We start from the raw sequence: 22,970 nt of genomic DNA, 5'->3' as shown, positions 1-22,970 counted from the left end.
ACGATCTATTGCAAGAAAACAATAAGCGATTTTTGTTTAAACTCACTTTGGTTAGATGAATACGCGGGAAACATAACAACGAGTTTTATATTTACACACGTTTAAAAGAATTAATTAACTGAAACATATTTATACATAGGAGTTTCGACCTTATTTTTTTGAGATCCCAATTTTTGCTCTAGCCGCTCGGATATTTCCGAAATATATGGGCCCGAAATTCCGACTGTTAAGTAAGAAGCTTCGTATCTAGTTGTATTGAATTCTTATCCACTATTTTTTGCTATCCTGCATACTTGGGTTGATAATATATCATCTTGTGTCTCTATTTGTACACAAAGATATATGTGCACATTAAAGGAATACTATTTTAGTTGCAGTCTCTTTAATTGACGGAACATTTGCACTGCTCTGCTGTATCAAAACAGATTCGCACGTGCTGCGGTGATTTTCATAATATGTGATCTTTGCGATGCTTTTTGCTGGCCTTATTCGGAATACTTCAAGTGTGTATCCTATAGAGTAATAGAAGCACATGTTAAAAAATGGATGCGCTTGCAGAATTTCTGAAACCAAAGTTTGTAAACGTTCAGTTCGATACTGCGAAATTAGAGCCGGCAAATATTCCTGGTACGTACCACTCTAATGCTAGTTTGTAATTTATTAAAAAAGAACTTAGTGATAAAATAATAGAACCTATTTAGAAATCATATACATAAGACATGAACAGGGTCGTTAATATTTAAATCCAATACTTTTAGAGACTGTTTTTTCCAATTTCAAATACGAACTCAGTGTTGCTCGTTGTGCTAATTATTCGTGTGTACAAACAAACATATTTCATATAACAGTTGGTGAATCACTGAAAGAAATAAATAGATCTAAAAACATAAACCGCTTTTTGCTTCCTAACGAAAAAAAAAATGGTAAATCATTCTGCAATTTTCTGTGAATACAAACCGTCCGAGCAGAACTACTTGTTAAACGAAGCCAAACTCTCATTACATCTGGACTTCTCGGATGAGTGCTCTGTTGGTCCACTTGATTATCTAGCCCTTTTAGGCAAGAGGGGCGAGCGATGAAAATTAAATTTTCGGCACATTTATCGATTTAATTTATTTCTACGAAGTTATGATTAGGCTGCAGATGGAAATAAGAAATGTGGACAAATTATCTTTCTTAGCAGTTCTTAGTCCTATTACAAAAGGAAATTAACATCACGTGTATTTCAACTTGTTCTCTATTAAAGATGAGGAATTCGATTCAGAGATAGAGGATAACCTCGATATCAGTGACGCAGCGACATTTTTCGCAAGTAGTGGCAAGAATAATGTCGCAAATCTCGACTCACTTTTCATTATCGATAGTAAAGGGATTCAGAATGACAATAAGATGCAAATTAAAGGTAAGGGCTCTGAAATGCAAATGAAAAGCACACATTTCGGTCAATCATTATATACGAATCTGTTAAAATATTCAGGGCTGATTACTTACCTGCAGCTGTCTTAACAGTAGTTAGATTACGATTATCCATTGAGTAGGTGTCGAGGCTTGTTTGTTTTTAGACAATATCTGCTATTTGATCCCCTTTCTGATTCTACTCAAAGTATCTTTTGTTGCATTCAGCGGCAAAATAGATGAACTACATTATGATCGTCCAGGTGCGCTTGTCTTCAAAGCACTGGGAAGCATCATATAATGTCAATAGTTCACCACTTCTACCGCTTGACCAATATTAGCATTTTCTAACGTAAAGACCGTATTTGGCTTATCCAGTGGCTAAAGGCAAGGAATTTCTTCAGACCCACCTCTCTGACCTGCGACCTTCACTATACATTTCTTCGGAGATCGCTTCGACTAAAGCAAAGATGCGAGACATGAATCACAAATGGGCCGAGGATGTAGTGCTAAAGAAGAGTATCCTTAAAGATGACTCAGAAAAGGAAAAGTTAATCCCTACGAAACGCGGTAAAAAAGCCGAGCAAAGACATCGACAGGCCGAACGCGAGAAGGACGCAGGCCAAAATTGGTTCAGCATGGCTAAACCAGAGTTGACTGACGAACACAGGCGAGATCTTGAGATACTGAAAATGCGCAAGGTTCTAGACACAAAGACGTTCTACAAGAAAAACGATATCCAGCAGTTGCCGAAATATTTCGCAGTGGGCACTGTGGTTGATAATGCTACCGACTTCTACTCGGGCCGTATATCGAAGAAACAGCGCAAACAAACGCTTGTTGATGAACTTCTTGCCGATACACAGTTTAAGAAGATCAACCAAAAAAAGTAAACATGATACAAAGCTGCTTTGATTTGTACCGTCTTGCAAAAACAGTAGAACTATTTGGCCGTACAGAAAAGACTAAAATTTTATTGATAGCGGAACGTAGTAGTTACGATACGAGATGCATTTACAATGCCACAAAAAGATAACGTACACGACGATGCAAATACACATTGCGAATTTCATTTAGAATAAGAGTACTAAAAACGACAGCCAGTTAGACTGTTAGACAATCTAATGTTTCTATATTGTTTATGCTGGTATTCCATCTATAATCAAATCTGCATTAACTAATAAATAACAGGCTTTTGTTCTAATAATATCTGTCCTTTGTTGCAGATATCGCGAAGCACTGGAACGGCAGCAATACACATCGAGGAAGGCATACATTCAACTGAAGCGAATTAAAAAAAAAGAGGAATTTAAACTAAAAAAAAAATCATCCACATAGTAAATAAATGTGTAACTATTATCATTTTTGTTAACTAATTATTTTTGTTTTGAGTGTGCCTCAGTGACTTTTGCTTTAACTGAATACTTGATCTTTTATTAGAGAGATAATTGTTCCATTTACTCTAACAGGCGTGCTAACGCGATGCAAGAAAAACTTACCTGGACTATTAGTTTCATTAGCTTTTCTAGCTAGATGTAGATAGCTGACAAGTTTTCATCCACAAAATTCTCAAAAGTAATCACATTTAATACAAGCAAAACAGATTCATTATTTATTTTGTCAGTTATGATTCTTGTGATTATTGCTATTATTGTCTTTATTAGTGCGGTTGTTGCTATTACTTCATTAATATAATTTTTAGGGTTGCAGGAAAAGGGTGGCTGAAGAAATTATTTGTACATAGCTCTCTATGAGGGAATAGAAGACAAGGTTGGAGGAAATGTCACGGTACCTTGTTGTTTGTGTTCCGCTAATGTTGGTAGAAAAGATGCGCCTTACGTGACATATTTCACTCATACGACGTGGCGACGACAGTAACAAATTCTGTTTAAAGAGTCGCTTTGGCGGCTAATGGCAAAAACGTGTTTTTACATGATCTTCATAATTGAAATAACCGATTCATTTCGTTATTAATGACATGCACCATTGTGTTTTATATTGAAATTATTGACAGTGGTTGAATTACCAACACCAATAAATTATCACAATAGTTATGCATGTAGGCATAAGTTCTGTCAATGAAAAAGTGTGAGAGTGATTCGTTGAGTCGAGGATATTATATTTGCTGCCATCACGATCTTATATGTGATTCTTACATTATATTATATTTCATAAGAACACTTACCCTTTTTGTCTGTTTGTTTAGCTAGTATGAGCCCTTCCTTCATTTGATTTGCATCTTTTATTGGTGAGTCTATTTTTATTAAACGAAATGCCAACAACCATAGTCTATGAATCCACCTATCAAGGAGCACTGCTGAAACGCAACGGCCTGTTAAGATATTAAGTGGAACAGCAGTTTCTTTCGAGATGCTTATTTCGTGTTCCTGTTGTTGCTATTTCCATCATCAAGAGCAATTTTTCTTCTATTTGGTTAAGTTCATCTGTGTTCACTATTCGATTGGTTATTTTTTCCGAGGTTTCTAATTGATATATTTCTATTTTTTTTCGCCACTTCGTTGCAGACATCACTCGGAAGTGTCTGTCACCAACAAGCATTTTCGTTTCTCGTCCTAGTCAGGCATTGGTTACTCAGGTAAACGGTATCTTTTAACGCGTCGCTTTTTCGCTTGCGAAACTCTTTATAGTCAACTACAGTAGAGATACAATAGTAATTTACCGCTATTCAATGCCTCACCTCATATTCACGTTTTATGTGTTAGATATTGCAGTAGATCTAGTCTAGCAAATATAAGTCGTAATTAGTTTCAGTTTTCATCTACCCAACAAGCTGACCCAACTCATTACCGGGTTCATTAGATTTTTCTTTTTAAGTTTTTTCTTGCCGCTCGTTATTTCAAGATGTTTGTAATTGTTTTGTTATCTGACGCAACACCGAGCAAAGTGCAGATGTTGATTTGCTAGTTTTTCTCCAAATTACATACAGATTGATCTATACATACATGCACACCCAAAAACGCGTAGACATACACACACAAAAAGTGGCTATTATATAATATTAGTCGTCGATTCGAGCTAGTTTGTCTTTTCGATCTGAACCGTGCTGCTACGAAATTCCGGTTCGCTCAGTCGTTTTTCTTTGCTCTTCGTTGCTTTCCATCGACTGCGCCACAAACCTAATTACAGTGTTGTTTTACCCTCTTTTGGTAAAGGAAGTCTTCGTAGAAAGGAAACTGTTTTCAGCGATGTACTTTTTGGGTTTTCAGCTCAACTTCAGTCGCTAATTTCGTCATCGCTGCTCCGCGGCGATAGATCAAAAGTTAGCATGCTGTAAACTCTTCAACTGTGGTGATATTAAACACAGTTACTATTAATGTACCAGCCGCGCTGATCTATCACGTGACGTGCGTGCCGCTCGAACGTTGACGTAGACCTGTATGCGTCATCGGCTGCCGTAGTTTGCATATGCATTACATTATGCACAGCAATATTTTCGTAACATACGGACTTTCTATAGCCATTCGCTAGTTCGACGAGCTTCACCTGTGACAGACGCAATGAACAACAGGGCAAAAAAGGCAGTAGACGCTAAGATAGAATCTAAATGAAGCTAAAAGATCGGTAAAGCGAAGGAAGCATTGGGAAGTACGAACCTAGATTAGGTACGGCTGTGTAGATTTGAATTGCAACATATTAAACATATGTCTGTAACAACTGCTATTTATATGACTTTTGTTCAGGATTATAGATATAAGACTTTTCGACCAACCATCAGTTAGGGGCTAAGTTCCGAAAGGAGTGACAGAATGTGGATTGATGCGAATAATAATAGTTAACAACTAACTGAGACTGAATTAGAATTGAAAAATTACCTGTAGAACTCTTCATTTCGTTACAGCAATCTGGCTTGGTCGTCAAATAGGCTCTGCTTGATTGATTAACATGAGCAGGTAAGCCCATCTACAACGCGTGATTGCTTCTGAATGGTAACCAATGATAACCTATATGCCCCTCGAAGAAAACTTCAACTGCACACTTTTCTGCTTTTCTGAAATCCTGATGGCCGACAAAAATACAAGCAGTCTAGTATACGTAAGACCCCCGCACACAGATCCATTCTATGTATGACGCAGCCCCTATGGGAATGACACAAGCAACGTTTGATCGTAGTGTGTTAATGTGACCGCCACCATCGCTGACCTTACAGTTATCATTAGAAGCAGGGCAATGATATGTAATAACTGTCCCACTTTTACAAACTATTACTCATTCGACTCGGTCAAATGAGTGGAGTCGTTCGGTAAGGTGCATTACGATGCTCTGCTGAAAAAAAGTTTTCCTCGTGCTGATAATAACGCGTTGCGATACCGTATAGGTAACATTGGTCACTGGACTTCTGGTTGTCGTTTGTGATCGATCACTTGTTCTTATGTGTGAAACAGAAAACCGAAAACGTCTCTCCGTGACCACATTGCTTGGAGATCACCTCCCGCGATACGAGACCCTTTTTCCCCATCTGCCGGCAAAGCTCGACCGGCTTATCTTCCGCTGAGAGAAGAACGTAGTATCTGAGAAAGACAGAATGGCTAATATCGTAAAAGAAAGATATCAGAGGTAAAAACAAATAGAGCAGAGATCATCGGATCAACAAACTATACGACACTGAGAGCTTACGCAGACATACATACTGTACATAAACAGAAAAGTGATTGTCTTTTTTGTCGGTACGTACCGTCCTTTCGGGGCAAGAAGCCTTGAGATGAATGGTAATATAATGGCGTTCTGGTCGTTACTATCTGGACTCAGTAGCAATACATCAACCTTGTTTAAGAGTCGCGGTAGGAAACAGTTGATTCTGTCAGAAAGAACTGCCAGAGACGAGTGGTCGTTCATTCTGAAGGCGTGTGATCGGCTAAGGAAGCATACAGGTCGTGTTGTCAACGCTATATTGATGCCCATAAATAAAATATATAATGATTATTTTTGTTTGAACGTTTTAAGAGACCTTCTTAACGACAGCATAAGTAAGTACCGAAAGAATTGATCGCATATGTAAAACACTTGTCAAGTTGTACAGATTTCTGCGGGTCGCATTAACCTGAAAGGCGTATATCTACTATAAGTTATATGATGCAAACCTGCTTGCTCTAATAGACTGTCTCCGTCCGCGGCTCCTCCAAGCTCTAAACACAGAGTAGGACTAAATCCTTTGCTGAAAACTGGGTGGGATGCATCCTTTCGAAGAGCGTCTGCCAGAAGTTCGCGAGGCGGCTCAGGTTTATCTTCCGGGAGCTGCGGTTCTTGTTGCGCCTATTAAAAAAAACAGAGAAAGTTCAAGTTCAAACATTATTCTATATGTTTTCAATTTGGCATCTGGTGCGACTGCCTAGATTAAGTAGTGTTAACTTCTAGCACGAAACTCAAACGAAAAGTGTGTAGAACCGGCTTTGAATCTTTACTACTTTACATATCATGAATATTAGTAGGCAGACACGTTAAATCGTAGTATATTTTTGAGCGGTTATCCGAAAACTTTTCTACAATAATATGAATCATGGAAGAAATATCAAACAGTGGTAACGATTTAGTGGAGCTAGGGCACAAGTCGCGACGCACAGAGTCAGTTACTTACAGCGATTGGGATGCTAAACGAATTTGTACTTAGGTTCGCGCGTGAAAACAATGCAGTACATTTCTATACGTTTAATAAAAGCCGACGAATGAGTAAATCCGCATATTATTATATCAGAAACAGCAGGAAGCTCGAAGTGAAGTTGATAAAATGCATAATCTCTTCTGCATCTGTTATAGTATACTTCGCATAATATAAAGTAACAAAGTATACTGGATTTAAATTCTGTTATCCACTAGTCGTTAAATTTATTAGTGGATTAACTTGTCAGGTAGATCTGTGTTTAGTAAGGCGAAAAAATTTCAGGACTATTGGAACGAGTATTTTTTTTGAAAAATCAGTAAATTCCCATAGCAATACTAAGGGTATAATATTTGCTGCGCCTTCGTTTTCTGTACGAGTAGTTTGTTATGTGCTGTTACATGTCTAGCAAATAGAGCACAGGTAGCCCACATGAATCGGGTGGAATCATAGAAAGCAGCATGAATCTCTTCTATTCAACACTTGCAGAATGTGAGTGTGTTTTTTTTATAAGTGAAGTAATTAAACAAAGTTCATGAACACTGCACGTGAGTTTCCACTTTTGATTACTATGCCACTATTTAACTCCTCATCCAGATTGGTTTATATACGTCAACTGATATTTGTTGCCCTGCTTATGATAATCGAAGGAAGAGCACGCCAATAATCGACAGGACAATAATGCTAAACGTATTCTATTGTTCCTCGTATTGCCTCACCCCTTTGACGACTTCTTCGTTTTCAACAATATCGGCTGCCATTTCTTGTACCTGTACGTTCGACCGTACGTCCGCTTAACTCACCACGGCCTGTGATTTGCGTGCTCCACCAATTCACCACTGAGGCTTCGTTAGGCGGCTATCGGCTCACCCTTACACGTATTATCTGATGTTTTTGCCTTACCGGATAATGTGGCGTAGAGAAACACAAGCGCGATCCACCCACAACCCAGAAGTCGCACGGGAGAACAACAGCGACCTATGACGCCTTTGTATTCTCGGAAAACGCACTCGACAAATAGGTACTTAGTTATTCTTTGTCCTTGAACGTCAGCCTGCTGGACTATTAGAGTAGTGAAGCAATGGCAAAAGACCAATTCTACTTGGGGCTCAAGGTAAGGACTCCGAGAGAGCACAGTCCGCGACACTATTTCTGCTCAAAGTATCCAGCATTTCGCAACAAACCGTGGTTGATTTGGTTAGTTTTTTCCCAGGCAACCCCCTTGCTGATTGTAGCAAAAGTACACAGTTCAGAGATCTAATAGAAGGCAAAAGTCTAGCGGCCTAGCTCTACTGCGCAGGACTCATGTCTCGTACACGCAGTGGGATAGATTCTGCTACCTCCCTACCAGACCGCGACCAGCGGGGCAGTACTGTTGAAATGACAGATAGCTCCTGCTAGCACACAGCTAGGGCTTCACACAGCAGAATACCTAGGGACGCAAAGTAAATAGCGGTAAGGCCAGGGTGCCGACCACTGCTGGTGCTGCCGGTAATGGTGGGGTCTTGTTTTTATGGACAGCCTTCGGAGCACGACTTGAGTAACCCTCAGTCAACATCGATAGCAACCGCTGCCACCGACAAACGAGGCAAGCGACTTCGAGAGTCGGTGCAGTCGAGTCCCTTAATAATAGAGAGAGGGGAGGGAGAGGGAGACGAGACAACACAAAGATTTACATGTGCCCCTCCAAGGTTTGTTGCGGGCCAGCAGATTCCATGTGTCCCGCAAAAGCTTCGTTGTACAGCATAGAAGTGTCGGTACTCTTGGCACATCCACAACGACTGTGGCATCGACCCCAACAGCAGAAGCAGTAGCAAACGAAACCACTCATATACCTTTTCTTACCCTTCGTTCTCGCGTCCATCTCCAAGCAAACTTGCGTAGCAGACACATATAGTTGTGGCCAGGCAGCGGCGGTCGACGGAGGCCGTAGGTTTGTTTGGTGGCAGATAAATAGCCAGCCCTGTCCGAAGCGTGAAACCATAGTTACTCGCGCCTTCCGCCCTTGCGCACCCTTCTATAGAGTTTATTGGTCTTCAATAGTTGCTGTTGCTGCTGCGGTGATTCTAACGATCGGCTTACCCCCACATGGTTATCTTCACTAACACCCACCTTGCTTGCCTATCGCCTGTTGTCGCCCAAAGCTTCCTGCCAACCAGAATTTTCTTCGACACCGTCTCCATCGGGCAAACCTAAGCCAAAGAAACCCAGCGTCTGTATTTGCTTCTGCATATTTTTAAGGGACACCATGGTTGAGGTGATCGTGATTGTGTCCTTATGTATCATAACTTTGCGAAAAAAATCTTGTGAAACGTTTATAAAGAACATGACGAAATGATGCATTCATGTATATACGAAAAGTCTTTTCGTATATACATGAATGGTTGTTCCTTCCAGTAATCACCATAAGTTACCATGATCGCATCTCTGACTCTCGTATATAGCAAGCCTCACCGTACATACTTGCTGTATGAATACCTGTTAGGAGGTTTGCCTGAGATCATTGATTTTCTATGGAAACTGAACTATATATGTCATTGAACCTGATTTAACGCAATGGCTGATTCACCTTAGAACGGCAGGGGAATCAATGATCTTATTAGGGCCATAACCTACGGCTCATTGCTGATGCTAATAAAGGTCAGTGACTTAGGGAAGCGTAAAAATTATATGATAATGACTATATATTTGATCAGCTCCTCCTCAAATGGCTTGCGCTTGTACAAGAGGCACTGGCCATTCGAGGTTGAAAGGAATTTTTACAGGAGTATTAAGATGATGTCATGTAGCTCCTAAGTAGAATGCTGCCAGGTGAAACATCGTACAAGTGTATCGTCGTGTATTATCATGTATCTCTCAAATGTTTTACTTTTAGTCTAATCCCTACTATTAAAAATACATAGAACCAGCTAAATAGTTAAACTAAAAGCTTAAATCTATCGAAATTCCTTTTTCTATCCCGTTGTACATTACTCTAGTATTCTTAATATTTGGGAACTTTGATTTGGCTGAAACTACTGGCATGTTAAAATAGTTCATACATTTAATACCTACATTTCTATTTTCATACAACAGTTTTAATACAAATCGGAAAGGTGAAAGTTTCCAAAGACGCGAATCGTTATAAATGATTATATGATTTGCTTTACTCACGCAGGTTGTGTCGTTGTTGGGACTTCAACCAGAGGCTACAAATGATAGGAGCCCATTTGCCCAGTGCCAATCGCAATAAGGCTATTATTCACTCCAAGTGATTGCTGAATTTAGGTGGTGGGGGACGTTCGAGTCCGTGGGTAGACACACACCGTTTCGGGCAGAACCAACTAGTTATCGAAAACAGTACGTAATAATAGCTAAAGGATCAAAAGCAGTTTCACGTGTGTTGGAAATATAAGAAATACGCGCTTAGCAGCCCTCCAAGACACTCGGTGATCAGGGTCATATTGAACAGCCGTCGCATTTGCGATATATTGTTCTAGTCAATAAGCGGCTATGCATTACCCATGTGATTTACCCAGGTGGTGATGCTTATCTAGCCAAGCAAGCCATGTGCACGTATAATAAGTGTTTCGAAATAATCAAAAAGCCTTATTATATTATAAATGAACTCAATTAATACGTACATGCAATCTAACACTCATGCAGAAAATGAATAATTATAGCACAACAGCGAGAATGTAACTGTCTAATCATAATAATAATAGCTGAATTATAAGGACTCGTTTTATTACAACATGCCTAAAAGTCCGCCACTGACAAATGTGCTTTTAGTATAAGCAATTGTGTGTGGTATAGATCACATTAAGTGTTTGGAGTGGACGCGTGAGTAGGTCAACGAGCCTCTCCACACGAAAACAGCGAAGCCTTCTATGCGCATTGGTTGAGCCTGTTAAGCTAATTCCGTTAGCTAGCAGAGAAATACATTCTTGATTTATCGAGTTTTATTTGCCTATCTCTGCCTATAAAAAATTAACTTAATTGTATGTATTCCGTCTAAAACTACTAATATAACTAAAAGACGAATAGCAGCTTAACTTTGAATATAGTTAAGTATATTTATTCGTGTTCTTCCTCGTAGTAGTAGTAATAAATATAGGTTTTTAATAATAAGAATTTAGTGGCAAACACATATACACAAATAAATGGTCACACATTTTTTCCGAGCTTACGTTCTACCCAGCCTATTTTGAGTCATGTTGTTTAATCGAAAAAGCAATTCTTTCCAGCCATCATGTTCTTCGTGCATGTTCTAGGCAGAAGAACGATCTTTTCCAAAAAATCGACACAACCTTCGCAGCATATACCACAAAATGCTTTCAACGGCTGCATCAGTATGTACACTTCGACGCACAGAAACGCAAGAGGGTAGGCGACGAAAATAAGGCAAGCCAGCCACAGAATGGCGAAGATCAGTCGCGTGACACACTCGAACAGGCAACACATCGTGGTAACACTATCAACGCAAGATCTGGATGACAAGAAGGCCCGCGTCACTCTAAAAGGCAGCACAAAGGCAATCGTACTTTGTAACAGTAATCATTTAACAAGTAAAGCAATTCGAACACTCTCGAGCATCTAGTCAACATGTGAAAATGGGCAAATTCATTTCAATATGGTCGAAGTCTATTTGTATGACGACTGATTCCATTATTTAATAGCTGATACTTCGTATTTCATTCATAAACGCTTCAAAGCAGCAACGAGATTATGGTAGCGTATATTTGTGTGCTGTATTTTTGCAGTAGATACTAGTAACATGGGTTTCATCAATTATTAAGTTGATAGCGATTATGACGTATGTATTCAGATAAATGGAAGTGAATACCTACTCGGAATGTTATATTTTTTCTACTGAGAGATTCTACGGACTTAGTCTATGTTACTTAGAACCTGAGAACCGCAAAACATTATACCTTACACCGTGTTACGTGTCAGAATGCGATGTGGACATCGGCCGTTGGTCATGTATATGTTACGTATATACCCTTCTTACGTCCTTTCAAAGTACTGCGTTGCTTCCCTAAATAAGTTGCATTTTTACCATTGTAGTTACTGTTATAACAGCGATATTAATTGCGCCATCTCACTATGAATTAATTGACCGATTGATCTATGTTCTAATACTGGATGATTTTATTGGATGAACAACAATATTACCTTTTAACCTCTCGCTCATTTGCTCCTATTATGATATCACCATATACCATTACTCTACGCTCGGAGGAGATAATCCATTCAAAAGCTAACAGACACACATTCATGCACAACAGTTGAAGTATGATGGTTATTTCCTGTTGACGATGCTATTCGACGTACAAGCCAATCTATCCCTGCACAAAAAGCCCAGCTAGAAAGAGCTGATACACTTAGTCATGAGGCTAAGAGTTGTAAATCAGTTCCGATGAACACTGTGCTTTGAAGACGTACATTCTCGTACCCAAGCTCGCGCAATACAAATTACAAAGTATATCAATTTAGTAAAATTTATTAGCAGTTGCCAATTCGGTAATTGATTTTGATCCTTGTTATTGTATGTTATGTGTTACGTGAGAACACCATGTTATTTTTGATTGATCTCAATGTCTTGGTTGACTGTTCACTTGAATGCTCCTATATTATGACGTTACATAGTCTGTCACTTATTTTTGTTACTCACCAGAATGTCGTCTTGCGTTGCTTGTACCACACCAGCCCCTAGCAAACTCAAACGTGTGTATAACAATAAAATATCTGACTGTTCTCGTAAAATTGGTTGTTATGAAGGGTGGCGACGCGAGCGCCAACGCCAGCTAGAGTCGTCTCGTGTACCACTCTTTTTGACGGGCAGCTACTTTTCGCGTCTACGTCTTTCCTTTGCACTACTCATTTGCACTGGTTGCCTGCCAGCCATTTCTAATCCTTTGTGATCGCGGAAAGCTGATGTGTCGTACGTGAGCTAGAAAGAAATAGAGCCGCAAGTATCCATATAGCATTTAGGAATAACGCTGTATATTTTTTTAACCTCGTGAAACTCTTTGTTATTTTAGCGTTTGAATTATTACTCGGAGATAGACGGCCACTCCGCTTGGTAACGGTGAACGACGAGACGATAGAAAAATAATCTATGGAACTTTCTATTTTTAAAGGAATAATTGTTTCAATTGTAGGTAATCTCTGTTCATCGTAAACGTATGTATCCAACGGTATGGTTAATCGAAACTAGTCTGAGCCGAAAGTCGATAAACAACGGCCTATACGTAGACCGCTCAAAACGATTTGTCAGAACAAAGAACAATTATCAAGTAAAGTTGTCATTTGATAAGAGCTATGGTTCACCGTATTGAATCACCATTTCTGCTATTAGCTCAGCACGACACCCTTTCTAAACAATCGCGATAGAATCGTTTATAACCACTAGATCTGTCACTAGCTAAATTTGATACTAATGCTTACAGTCAGCAACCATCAACTTTGCATTGCTTCCCCTCAGAAATACTCGCTCTTTCTACGTGGGAGATCCCATCCATATGTCAACTGTGCCTGTACCACGCACACTGTAGCTAGCGCAGACAATTGCCCATTGAACTGAATGGCCCGGGCCGCCACGTTAATCGCAAATCTAGCAAAACCCGATTGTTATTTCTTTGTAAAAAAAAACACTGTAATGATAAAAGGCTCAAAAGTAGACTAGTCTCGTTTGACAGTGATCTTTTTATTCATTGTCGCCTTCAATTAAAAAAAATTGGTACACCACACTGAAGCCCAATACTTGCTTCAATCGGCCCCTGTTATATATTACGACGCCTCGAGCAATAGATAGGGTCACACTGATCATGCAAAATTTAAGCCTGCATAGCCCTATTCTGTTCGTATGTGTATTCCCTTCGTGTAGCTTACGACAAATATGTTTTGCCTTTACGTCGCCTTCCACTATAATCTAGTCAATCTCAATAATAAAAACCTTTTAGGGTGAATTAAAAAAAATATATTTATATTGCAACTCTAAGGACTCTAAGGGAGATAAACAAACACAACGGCATCTCAAATAACTCAGTATTAATTTCACCAGGTTCACCAGGACAATTCTGTATTTTGGCACTTTTAGATAACAATTGTTGCTCTAAATCCTCTTCGTTGACAAGAAAAACATAGGTTAATTTAAAGATAATACAATAATTTATTCATCCTTCAAAGCTCTTACACGATATATGTACATAGGAAAATTATGTGGGTTTCGGCTCTAAGAGACTGAAGCCGCTCCACAAGTGCAATGTTTGACGATCTGTTCGCTAAACGTCAGGGGCCACTTCATGACAGATCGGAAAAACTCAACAGGACCCTCACAGCACGCCGGACATACTTCCTAGAAGGTTCAAGCCACACTCCGTTAAATCGTCATCCTTAATTGTCAGATTCTATAAATATGGTCTTTTGTTTCGAGTGTTTTTAACTCTAAATTTTATATAGGGATTAGGGGTTTTATAACGGATGATTGTTATACTAATCAGAAATTGATCACTCATTGAAGTTGTTTCTTCTTTTCAACAGCAATTAATGTCGCATATTTGCATTAAGGCTCCAGACGACATTTCATTGGATTCCCACTAAAAACACTATTAGGCTTACATAACAAGAAGCTCCTTCAAATAGAACACCGGTATTTTCGAGAAATCCCACATAAGCTCAGCAGGATACATAATGGCTAGACCCTCTAGAGGGAGCAAGCTTTATCGAAAACGGTATTCTGAGGAATTTTCCCCACATTAGTAATAACCAAAGGCATAAAAAGTGTGATGATAAGCAAACAAATCAATTACTCAATTGTAGATAGTTCGTTATGTTTAATAGTATTCATTGGTGAATCGATATCGACGTAGTACTGGGTGCGGAACGAGATGAACGAGAAAAATATTACAATACAAAAGGATATATCGAACACTTTTGTATATGTCCACCAATGGATATTTGGCAATCATTAGGTATCAGAAATGCTTCGTAAATGCTGGTCGATGGTTGACAAAATCATCAAAGCCGCTTTCCACAATACAAAGTATGTACAGTGTCAGAAACTATACAAAAAAGCACCGCGCCGAGTTACCTAAATACTTTGGTGCCTTGTTCTGTCTGACGATATTCAGACAGAGTTTTCTATCCAAAGTCGTAATTATCTGTTCCTTTGCTATACATTCCGCTGAGAAACTCAGAAAATGCACTGTCATTTGGTAAGCCATTCAATAAGGGAATAAATTCTTCAAACTACCTGCAAAGGTTGTATAAGGATGTAGAAAACGCCGATAAAAAAGGCTACTGGATAGGCGATCAAAATAAGGCCAAGGGTCCACACCACTGATAAGAGGATATGACAAATGCACTGACACATGGTTGTACGTGATCTGTCAAATCAAAACGTCCATAAATATAATACAAACACGAATTCATTATTATTAATATTATTATTGTTATTATATTTGCAATGCCAGACGTTTGGGTTGTAACAGAATGTGTTATAATAAGTTATACTGCGTTTAGTATGGGTATCTTCAAACACGTTTTTTGAAGCCTTGCATAGGTTACTTACTATTAGTTTCAAATCAATAGCGCTCCTGAAACACTGTTAGCGCTTTGCTGATGATGCAGCTGTTACTCTCGCGAAACTCGCTGGCATACAACGTACTTCCGACGTTGAGGCGCTCCAGCTCTTAGTGAGCAGACCTGAAAACAAATAGAAAAGCGAGACGGAATGCTTTGCGGCGGCCGTTGGGCGAGACGGTAAACACACATACAAAGGGAAAGAGGGAAAAATGGGCAGGACAGAACTTATATCTATTTTCACCTTCAATTTTTCGTGGGCTCGTTTCAAATAGAGTTTTGATTGAGGCTCTCGCGTAAAATGATTTTATCCGTTCAGTCAGAGCTAGCCTAGCGTCCGTACATTCCATTCTAATTATGTTATTATACAGATGTAAAAATTTACTCTCACGCGACTTCGGATATATGAGGATGTATCACAATTGGGTTCGCTCCCCTTAAACATACCCTGTTTTCTTTCCATGCTTATAACTACGCTGCACCATACATAATCTCAGAATAATTAATTTTTTCCTATTCAGAATAGCTTGGTCCAGCTCGCCGCTTCCATAATATAAAAAAATATTTTAGGCTGCTAAGGGATCTAATGAAAAATCCGACCATGTACTGTACAACTTGAATTCACTATTATGATTAGTCCATTTATTTTTCATTACCTAGTCCAGCTAGCTGTCAGCGTCGATAAATATAGTTTGCAAATGTCAACAAATATAGCTATCTTAATCCTAAGGATTTGATTTTTTCGCTTGCGTAGGATAGGAAATAGTTAATTCATAACTAAGTAATCTCAAAATAGATCCAACAAGGTTTGTTAATTAATTAATTATTTCTAAAGTTGAATGTGTTCCTTCAACAGGCTCTTGGTAATCTGTCTTGGTAAAAGAAACGTTGTTTAGCTTTTGACGTTTTGAAGTGCTAATTTAAAAATACTTAAGCTACCCTATAAATTACCGCCTCCGAATAATGACTGCAGATGCCAAGACAAGAAATATTGTTTAACTTCATGATGTAACTCGTGATAGATGAGTGGTGAGATGTCTGCATAATGGACTAGGAAAACAGCGGTGGTCCAGGGTTAGATCCAAGCGACAACGTACTTTGTTTCGTGCTGAAAGTCAGCGGTCTGAATTAATGCTTTACATATCAAGTGCCGTATTTTTGTTGTTTTGAGGGTTAGTACTGCGTTTTAATGTCTTCCTTCCAATACTAACGTAGATTCAGGGAATTAGTCCGGCTCTTTGGTATGAGAGGTACACTATAAAACGAACCAGGAACGAAATGGACTTTTTGTGTGGCTCCGTCATGGGCCAGAACAATAACCCCGTATAACAGCGAAAAGTATAGTGACTTCTTTGGTAAAACAACTCTCTCGATACCTACAGTAGCGACAAAAAATAGTATTATCAATAATAACAAATGAGCTGTAGGAAGATAACTACACAGATACAATCTAAATCTATGTACAATATATGGAGGACGCGTCGTTGGGCAAGTTTCTTAAGTTTGCTCATTGAAAGATGTAAAATATTGGAGTGGACTTGAATCTGTTTATTTCAAATATTCGTTTCATATACATTTTCGGCGACAACATAATGACGGCGATTGTAAATAAACACAGCATTTTATCTTTATTAATCTTTATTTATTATGAGGAAACAGCTGAAACCCTGTTGGTAACGTTCTTCACATAAATGGCGCACAACTTAAAAACTTAACTTTTGCCATATAGCGCACCAACGGTTAGAGACTAAATAATTAGTACAACTAAACTGACACACCTCACTTCTTAGAAATAATTGGTAATATTTTTTTCTAACAATTTAGTAATCATTTTGTATAACGACACTAAATTTAAAAGATAAATAATCGTGGTAAACCACTTTTAAAGTTTCAGCCCAATGCCTCTACGTCTGGTTAAAGGCAAGTAATGAAGAAAAATAAAAAAAAAATACACAATAATCAAAACAATACAAAGCAACAGAAGTTGAATAGTAAAACGTTTTTCCGAGTTTAGACATTTAACTATGTCTAATCCGTTTCTCTCACATAGTTAGGCTTAATTTGACACAATCATTATAGTAACATAGCTAAGGTTGTTTTTCACCAACATCTTTCTGCAGGCATTTTGTCAACAATAGGAAACAGCTTAACGTAGAAAAGCAAACTAGATGGTTCGCCAGTTATCAAGTACAACGAGTGCCTTGCGCTTTTTTCTTAAAGTTGTAACATATCTTTTAGATCACTTGTTGACGCTTATAAATAGTAAATTAAGTCACAAAGAACTCTTTGCGAACAAATCTAAACGGCGCACAATGTGCCGTATATACAATCCATGAATATGTATATGTGTCATACAAATAGACCACTTAATGTATTTGGTATCGTCATATGTTCGCTTCTATTTTTAATACTGTCATTATTATTACTTTCGTGACTGTTATGGTGGTCATTGCTATACTGTGTCATAGCAGTTCTAAATTCTATTATACTATAGATCACATTCAACCTTATATTGTACACACTACACAATATCCGGATGATTAAGGAAAATTATTTATTTATATTGTACATGCATAAACAGCTTACAGAGTTTACAATGTTTCGTTAAATTGATGCTATCATAGTTTTCTATGTATGCTTATATATATATCAGTACACACAGTTCACTTCTGCATACACACAAACGCGCAATTTCGATCACATCTCCGATTCTACTCACAGTTCCCCCTACTACTTTGAGAAATTTCAAATGAATTGTCCAATTTGGCCATTTTTGCTTCCATTTTCTCCTGTCGCCTTACATGAACACCTACCATGTGCACTTTAAGGTTGCCCTTTTGCACCGACGCATATGAACACCCGTTGTATGGACACTTAAATGGCCTTTCGCTGCTGTGTATTGGCAAATGCTTCTTGAGCTGACTCCAGGACGAGAAGGTCTTCTTGCACACCATGCAAAGCTGAGGACGGCCAGACTTGGTTCGCTTCCTTGCAGCGGCGAAGTGCGCAGCGACTAGCGATTCGATCGTTATAATCTTACCGGGTGGGGGTCGAACTGTATCATGGCGGTTGGTCGCTGCGGACGCTTTTGGTGTGTTTAACGAGACTGGCTTGCCAGCAGAACGAGCGGGCATAATCGACTTGGCGGGCCGCTTCGACGTCGCTACTGAGCGATACACATGCTCGTCCATGATGTGATTTTCCATAGCTTCTGCTTGAATGAACGTTCGATCGCAGTACAAACATGAAAAGCCTGTCGGCTCGCTGTTGTCTTGCACAGGCGCATCTTCTGATAACTGCAGCTCGTCCATTAATGCATTAGCATCAATTCTGTCAGCTCCTATATTCCCACTACTCGGATTGGCATCGCCACAATCAATATCAACGCCACTGCCACTTTTATCTTCGTCGACATTGGACACACCGGCCTTATCTGAATTATTCAGGCCATCTGTGTTACTACGCATGACATTGTGGTCTTCTCCAGTTTCATCCCCAATGATGTCCCCTTTTGCGCTGTCAGCTCCTACTCGATTCGGACTTGGAGACTCATCGATTTCGTGCAAGTCAAGATCATGGCCATTGAGGGCGGCTTCAGCTCGCACGAATTCGCTAACTCGTAGCGAAGCCTGACGGCGAGGTCGAGGCTTAACCAAGAGATGTTGCGTAGGCGGAGTACGATTAACACTATTGCTACCGTTGTTTGACGCCTGTGGGGTCTTCAAGATCGTTGCATTAGCAGACGGTTGTGATGTAGTTGAGCTATCACGGACCGCTGGTAGAGTACTACATCTGGTTTCACCGAACTTCGATAAAAGACCTGATGTTTGAGTCGTTTGTTTTTTTATTGGCGGTGGGAGAACGATTCGTTTGATTGTAGTTGTTACGATATCAGGCAGAATCGTTGGTTTTATATCATCCACATCCACAACTAATGACGATAGTATAGAGTTTGAGGAATTCTTCTTTGTTACTGTTTTATGCTCACTGCTACCTGCAGAACCTAATAATGACCTTTCGCTCTGTTTTGCGCTACTTGTACGTGACATAGTGGAAACTGGGGTAACGGCAAAAATATTATTGTTGTCACGCTTGGAAAGTGTTTTTACCTGCTGATCAAAAACAATGTCACTAAAACGTAGAGCTTCTAACGAGCCTTCAGCCTGTCTATCAGCAATAGTTGACTGTTTGGATTCTTTTTTAGCAACTGGCCCAGGTCGTCGCCGATTGAGGTAACCTATGCCTGTTTTCCGCTTGTTCTGGTTGGACCTTACGAGGTGGAAGTTTTTCAGGCTAATGTTTGGGTAACGTCCAATTGGATCAGATATTTGGCCGGCTATTTGCTGAGCGTAAAGTTTGTCATCCAGGAAGGAATAGCACGAATCAATATGATCCATCATTCGAGCCACAGTTTCCACGCTTTCCTGAAAATTAAACACTACAATGTTAAATAACGTTCCCTTGGGCCTATTCAATGCTGAAAGTCGAAGCGACGGTACGGATATTGAGCTGGTGTGCACAATATACACTTCTATATTCTGCATCTATAATAGTAGCTTCACAAGTCCCATACCTCATAGTTCTCACGAATTCTATCGGGGTCATTTTGGCTCATTGCGGGTGACCGCTTCTTTTCTGTAAGAACCATAGAGCGAACGATCATGGTTAGGTTTGCACTGTTATATAAATTTCCCCGTTTGCGAAAGCTGTTTCGCGCTCGACAGAAATTAATGAATTGAATACACAGACCCACAGTTGCCCTATCCCGCCCCATTTGCGATATTGGTAGCATATTAATAAAAGTTCATTATTTACAATGCATGCTTAATTACTACAATTGGATTTACTGCCATAAATAGTTACCAAGTAGAATTACTGCCGTCAGAATTTAACATAAGTCAAATACGGCAACTAGTCGTAAATAAAGGATGGCTAATAACGTTTATTTTCTTATTTGCTGTTTCATTTACTGTCGTGTTTGTTTACAGGCATTGTAAATAAAGTCCAATTATTTTAATTGGGAAATCCACATGGAAAAGGCTATAAATTATTTGTCATTTCGTATGACCCTATGGAACGTTTCTAAGCTTCGCCCTCTCGTCCCAGACACACACACATACACAGACACTCAGACACACACATACACTCACGCTCACTGAGATTTCAATTCACCGGCTAAAAACCGAAAATTTGATGTCTGTTCCTTAAGCTGCCCATTTTATTTGTGTTACTACTTGACTCATAGCTTAAATTAGAATACGTGCACTGTGGCCGAGATAAAATCTTTTTACTTCGTAGAGTGGAATGCACGTTTTGGGGGATACAATATAGTATAGATAATCGTCTTCAGGAATCTAGCCTCCTCTGGTTGACACAGGATATCTATGAACTGCAGAATATATATCAGCTGGTTATTATCGTCAAATGTTTTGCATGCGGAATGTTCGCCAGGATCAGGTATTATACATATGCAGCAGCTACAAATGGCCAAAAAGAGTCGCAGAACTGCGTAATTGTGTAGTATCAAGCACAGGAAAAGCGTAGTATAACCATTTAAACAAATCTCACCAGCCACATGGGTTCCCATCCCCGATGATGGTAGTTGCGATCTACGGGAAATCTGAAACCCTGCAAAAGTTAAATTATTTTTAAATAACACAATAAAGTATTATAATCAACACAACAAAAAGTACTCAACACAACAGAAATTGCCCACCTGCAAGAACAAGTTAACCGAAATCACTACTAAAACGAACAAATAAAGACAATATTTTCAAACAAATTTCAAGAACACTCACCCCGGAGTAGTTAACTATCTTGTTTTTCTAAAAAAAAAAACATATCTTTTGTTTGCTTGTAGTGATTTACGTTTCATCCTGTAAACGTCTCAGAGCCAGCCAGTGATACGGTATGTTTTGTGGTTCATCTATTGCGACCTAATCGGGAATTTGCAGAAAGTTAAAAATCTTCACGCAAAGGGGTTATAGAAACTTAGATTATTACAGGTATATGTTGTCACTGATCTCAACCAACCTCACATAGTTACCCAACCTCTCTAATATGAAGATTATTTTTGCATCGAACATTATGAGACTCCGGTTTACTCAATGTCTTTTAGTGACGTTAAATATCTAAGTGCAAGTTGAGAAAATATTTATGGACCTGATGAGCTACTCTAGTATTGCGCTTGTTTAAAGAGCTCACATGGCTCTCATGTTCCTCTAATAAAGGCTGGATTACCCTAGTATTTTTATAATGCACAATTACGTAGTCTAAGTCTAGGCAATCAGGCATTCGCGGTAACCTAATCTACACGTACTCTGTTAATGACAGCCCATATGGTTTTCTACAATGTAGTTGATTTTTCAATTCTATGTCGATCTCCCTTAGTGAGCGACAACGAGTGTTTAGTGGCTACATATCGGCTGACGAAATTCAGCGTCTAGTTACTATTTTCCTTCACACAAACAATAAATGTATCGTAGCGCGATAACATCTGCCTCATTTAAACATGGTTATAATAAAAACCACAGTATTCTATCAAATTAAGCCTATCGTAACAATGTTCACAATCAGAAACGTTCTACACACAAGGCATGCGTCGCCAAAATTTTTTCAGCTCGAAATAAGCTAAATGGACTTGAAACTGCCTTCTGAATCATTTATGACTTATTACTCTACGTTATTGAACCATATTTTCCAGTTGCATCTCACTCATATACGCCGAAAACAATTGAAAATATTTGGGAAACGACGGAATATTACGTAAAACTAAGCGAACCATACAACACCAGCGCTCACCTATTTAACTTGATTTTTTCATTTGATGTGCTTCAAAGTTCCGCCAAACAATTTCGTTGCACTAGTAACGATAGTTTTAGCGAATTTTTCTGAAGAAATTTTCCTACTCATCGAGACTCATAGAGTGTACGCACACGCATCGCTCTACCATGAGCCATACTCGTCCAGCCAGTAAATTTTAGATTTCAGCCGTTGCTCCGATTTGTTGTTTATTTACATAAAGTTGCCATTGAGCGCATCATCTGGTATTGCTCGAGAGGTTCCGTGCCCCACCAAGGAAGCGAAAGAGAAGCCAATTACTTAAGCGCCGTTGCGCGATGGATGAAGGGAAAGGGGTTTGTGGAGTTCCGGAAGAGTTTTTACTGTACTGCTCTTGGACCCTGCAGCATGTGTTAGTTGGAAAGTTTATTCCACCGTATTCCAGCGAGATTGGCACCGTTAAACTGATTGTTCGACTGCACTACGATCCAGTACTGCTTTGGCCTCTAACGAGCTCTTTTTGTAACGTTTGTTTATTGTTACCGATACAATAATCAACTTTCCTTGATAAGTCCAACCACTGTAAGCACACTGTGTGTATACCACTGACACA

At 39.2% G+C, this 22,970-nt stretch overlaps 3 protein-coding genes across 12 annotated transcripts; 1 reads left to right on the top strand and 2 right to left on the bottom strand.

Moving 5' to 3' along the window:
* The first annotated feature begins 385 nt into the window (after nt 1-385).
* Nucleotides 386-2,771, top strand: LOC111245053 (deoxynucleotidyltransferase terminal-interacting protein 2). The gene is made up of 4 exons (XM_022792838.2): nt 386-627; nt 1,247-1,402; nt 1,774-2,284; nt 2,622-2,771. Exons 1-4 carry the CDS (start codon nt 543-545, stop codon nt 2,731-2,733), a joined length of 864 nt encoding a protein of 287 aa, XP_022648573.1. The 5' UTR covers nt 386-542; the 3' UTR covers nt 2,734-2,771.
* Nucleotides 2,772-2,974: 203 nt separating this feature from the next.
* On the bottom strand, nt 2,975-14,010 carry LOC111245054 (methyltransferase HEMK2-like). 7 transcript variants are annotated; one of them, XM_086980810.1, is made up of 8 exons: nt 13,442-14,010; nt 12,666-12,944; nt 10,163-10,332; nt 8,855-9,201; nt 6,495-6,666; nt 6,089-6,299; nt 5,229-5,942; nt 2,975-4,899 (listed from the first exon to the last, which is right to left on the bottom strand). In XM_086980810.1, the coding sequence occupies exons 4-7, from the start codon at nt 8,900-8,902 to the stop codon at nt 5,774-5,776; spliced, it is 600 nt and encodes a 199-aa protein (XP_086836936.1). In that variant the 5' UTR covers nt 8,903-9,201; nt 10,163-10,332; nt 12,666-12,944; nt 13,442-14,010; the 3' UTR covers nt 2,975-4,899; nt 5,229-5,773. The 7 variants fall into 7 exon arrangements, with proteins under 7 accessions (XP_086836936.1, XP_022648574.1, XP_086836937.1 ...); XM_022792839.2 differs by having other exon boundaries at nt 5,229-5,924; nt 13,442-13,460; XM_086980811.1 differs by lacking the exon at nt 13,442-14,010 and adding an exon at nt 13,338-13,430.
* Nucleotides 14,011-14,145: 135 nt separating this feature from the next.
* On the bottom strand, nt 14,146-22,949 carry LOC111245046 (uncharacterized). 4 transcript variants are annotated; one of them, XM_086980801.1, is made up of 7 exons: nt 22,379-22,949; nt 21,376-21,513; nt 21,146-21,205; nt 20,151-20,212; nt 16,025-20,001; nt 15,567-15,700; nt 14,146-14,351 (listed from the first exon to the last, which is right to left on the bottom strand). In XM_086980801.1, exons 3-5 carry the CDS (start codon nt 21,162-21,164, stop codon nt 18,289-18,291), a joined length of 1,794 nt encoding a protein of 597 aa, XP_086836927.1. In that variant the 5' UTR covers nt 21,165-21,205; nt 21,376-21,513; nt 22,379-22,949; the 3' UTR covers nt 14,146-14,351; nt 15,567-15,700; nt 16,025-18,288. The 4 variants fall into 4 exon arrangements, with proteins under 4 accessions (XP_086836927.1, XP_086836926.1, XP_086836928.1 ...); XM_086980800.1 differs by lacking the exon at nt 21,376-21,513; XM_086980802.1 differs by lacking the exons at nt 21,146-21,205; nt 21,376-21,513.
* Nucleotides 22,950-22,970: the final 21 nt, after the last annotated feature.

This window comes from Varroa destructor, unplaced genomic scaffold (genome assembly GCF_002443255.2).
Source record: "Varroa destructor unplaced genomic scaffold, Vdes_3.0 BEIS01000002.1, whole genome shotgun sequence".
NCBI classification, from domain to species: domain Eukaryota; kingdom Metazoa; phylum Arthropoda; class Arachnida; order Mesostigmata; family Varroidae; genus Varroa; species Varroa destructor.
The sequence above is the reverse complement of the archived record's forward strand: the minus strand, read 5'-3'. Positions and strand labels throughout refer to the sequence as shown.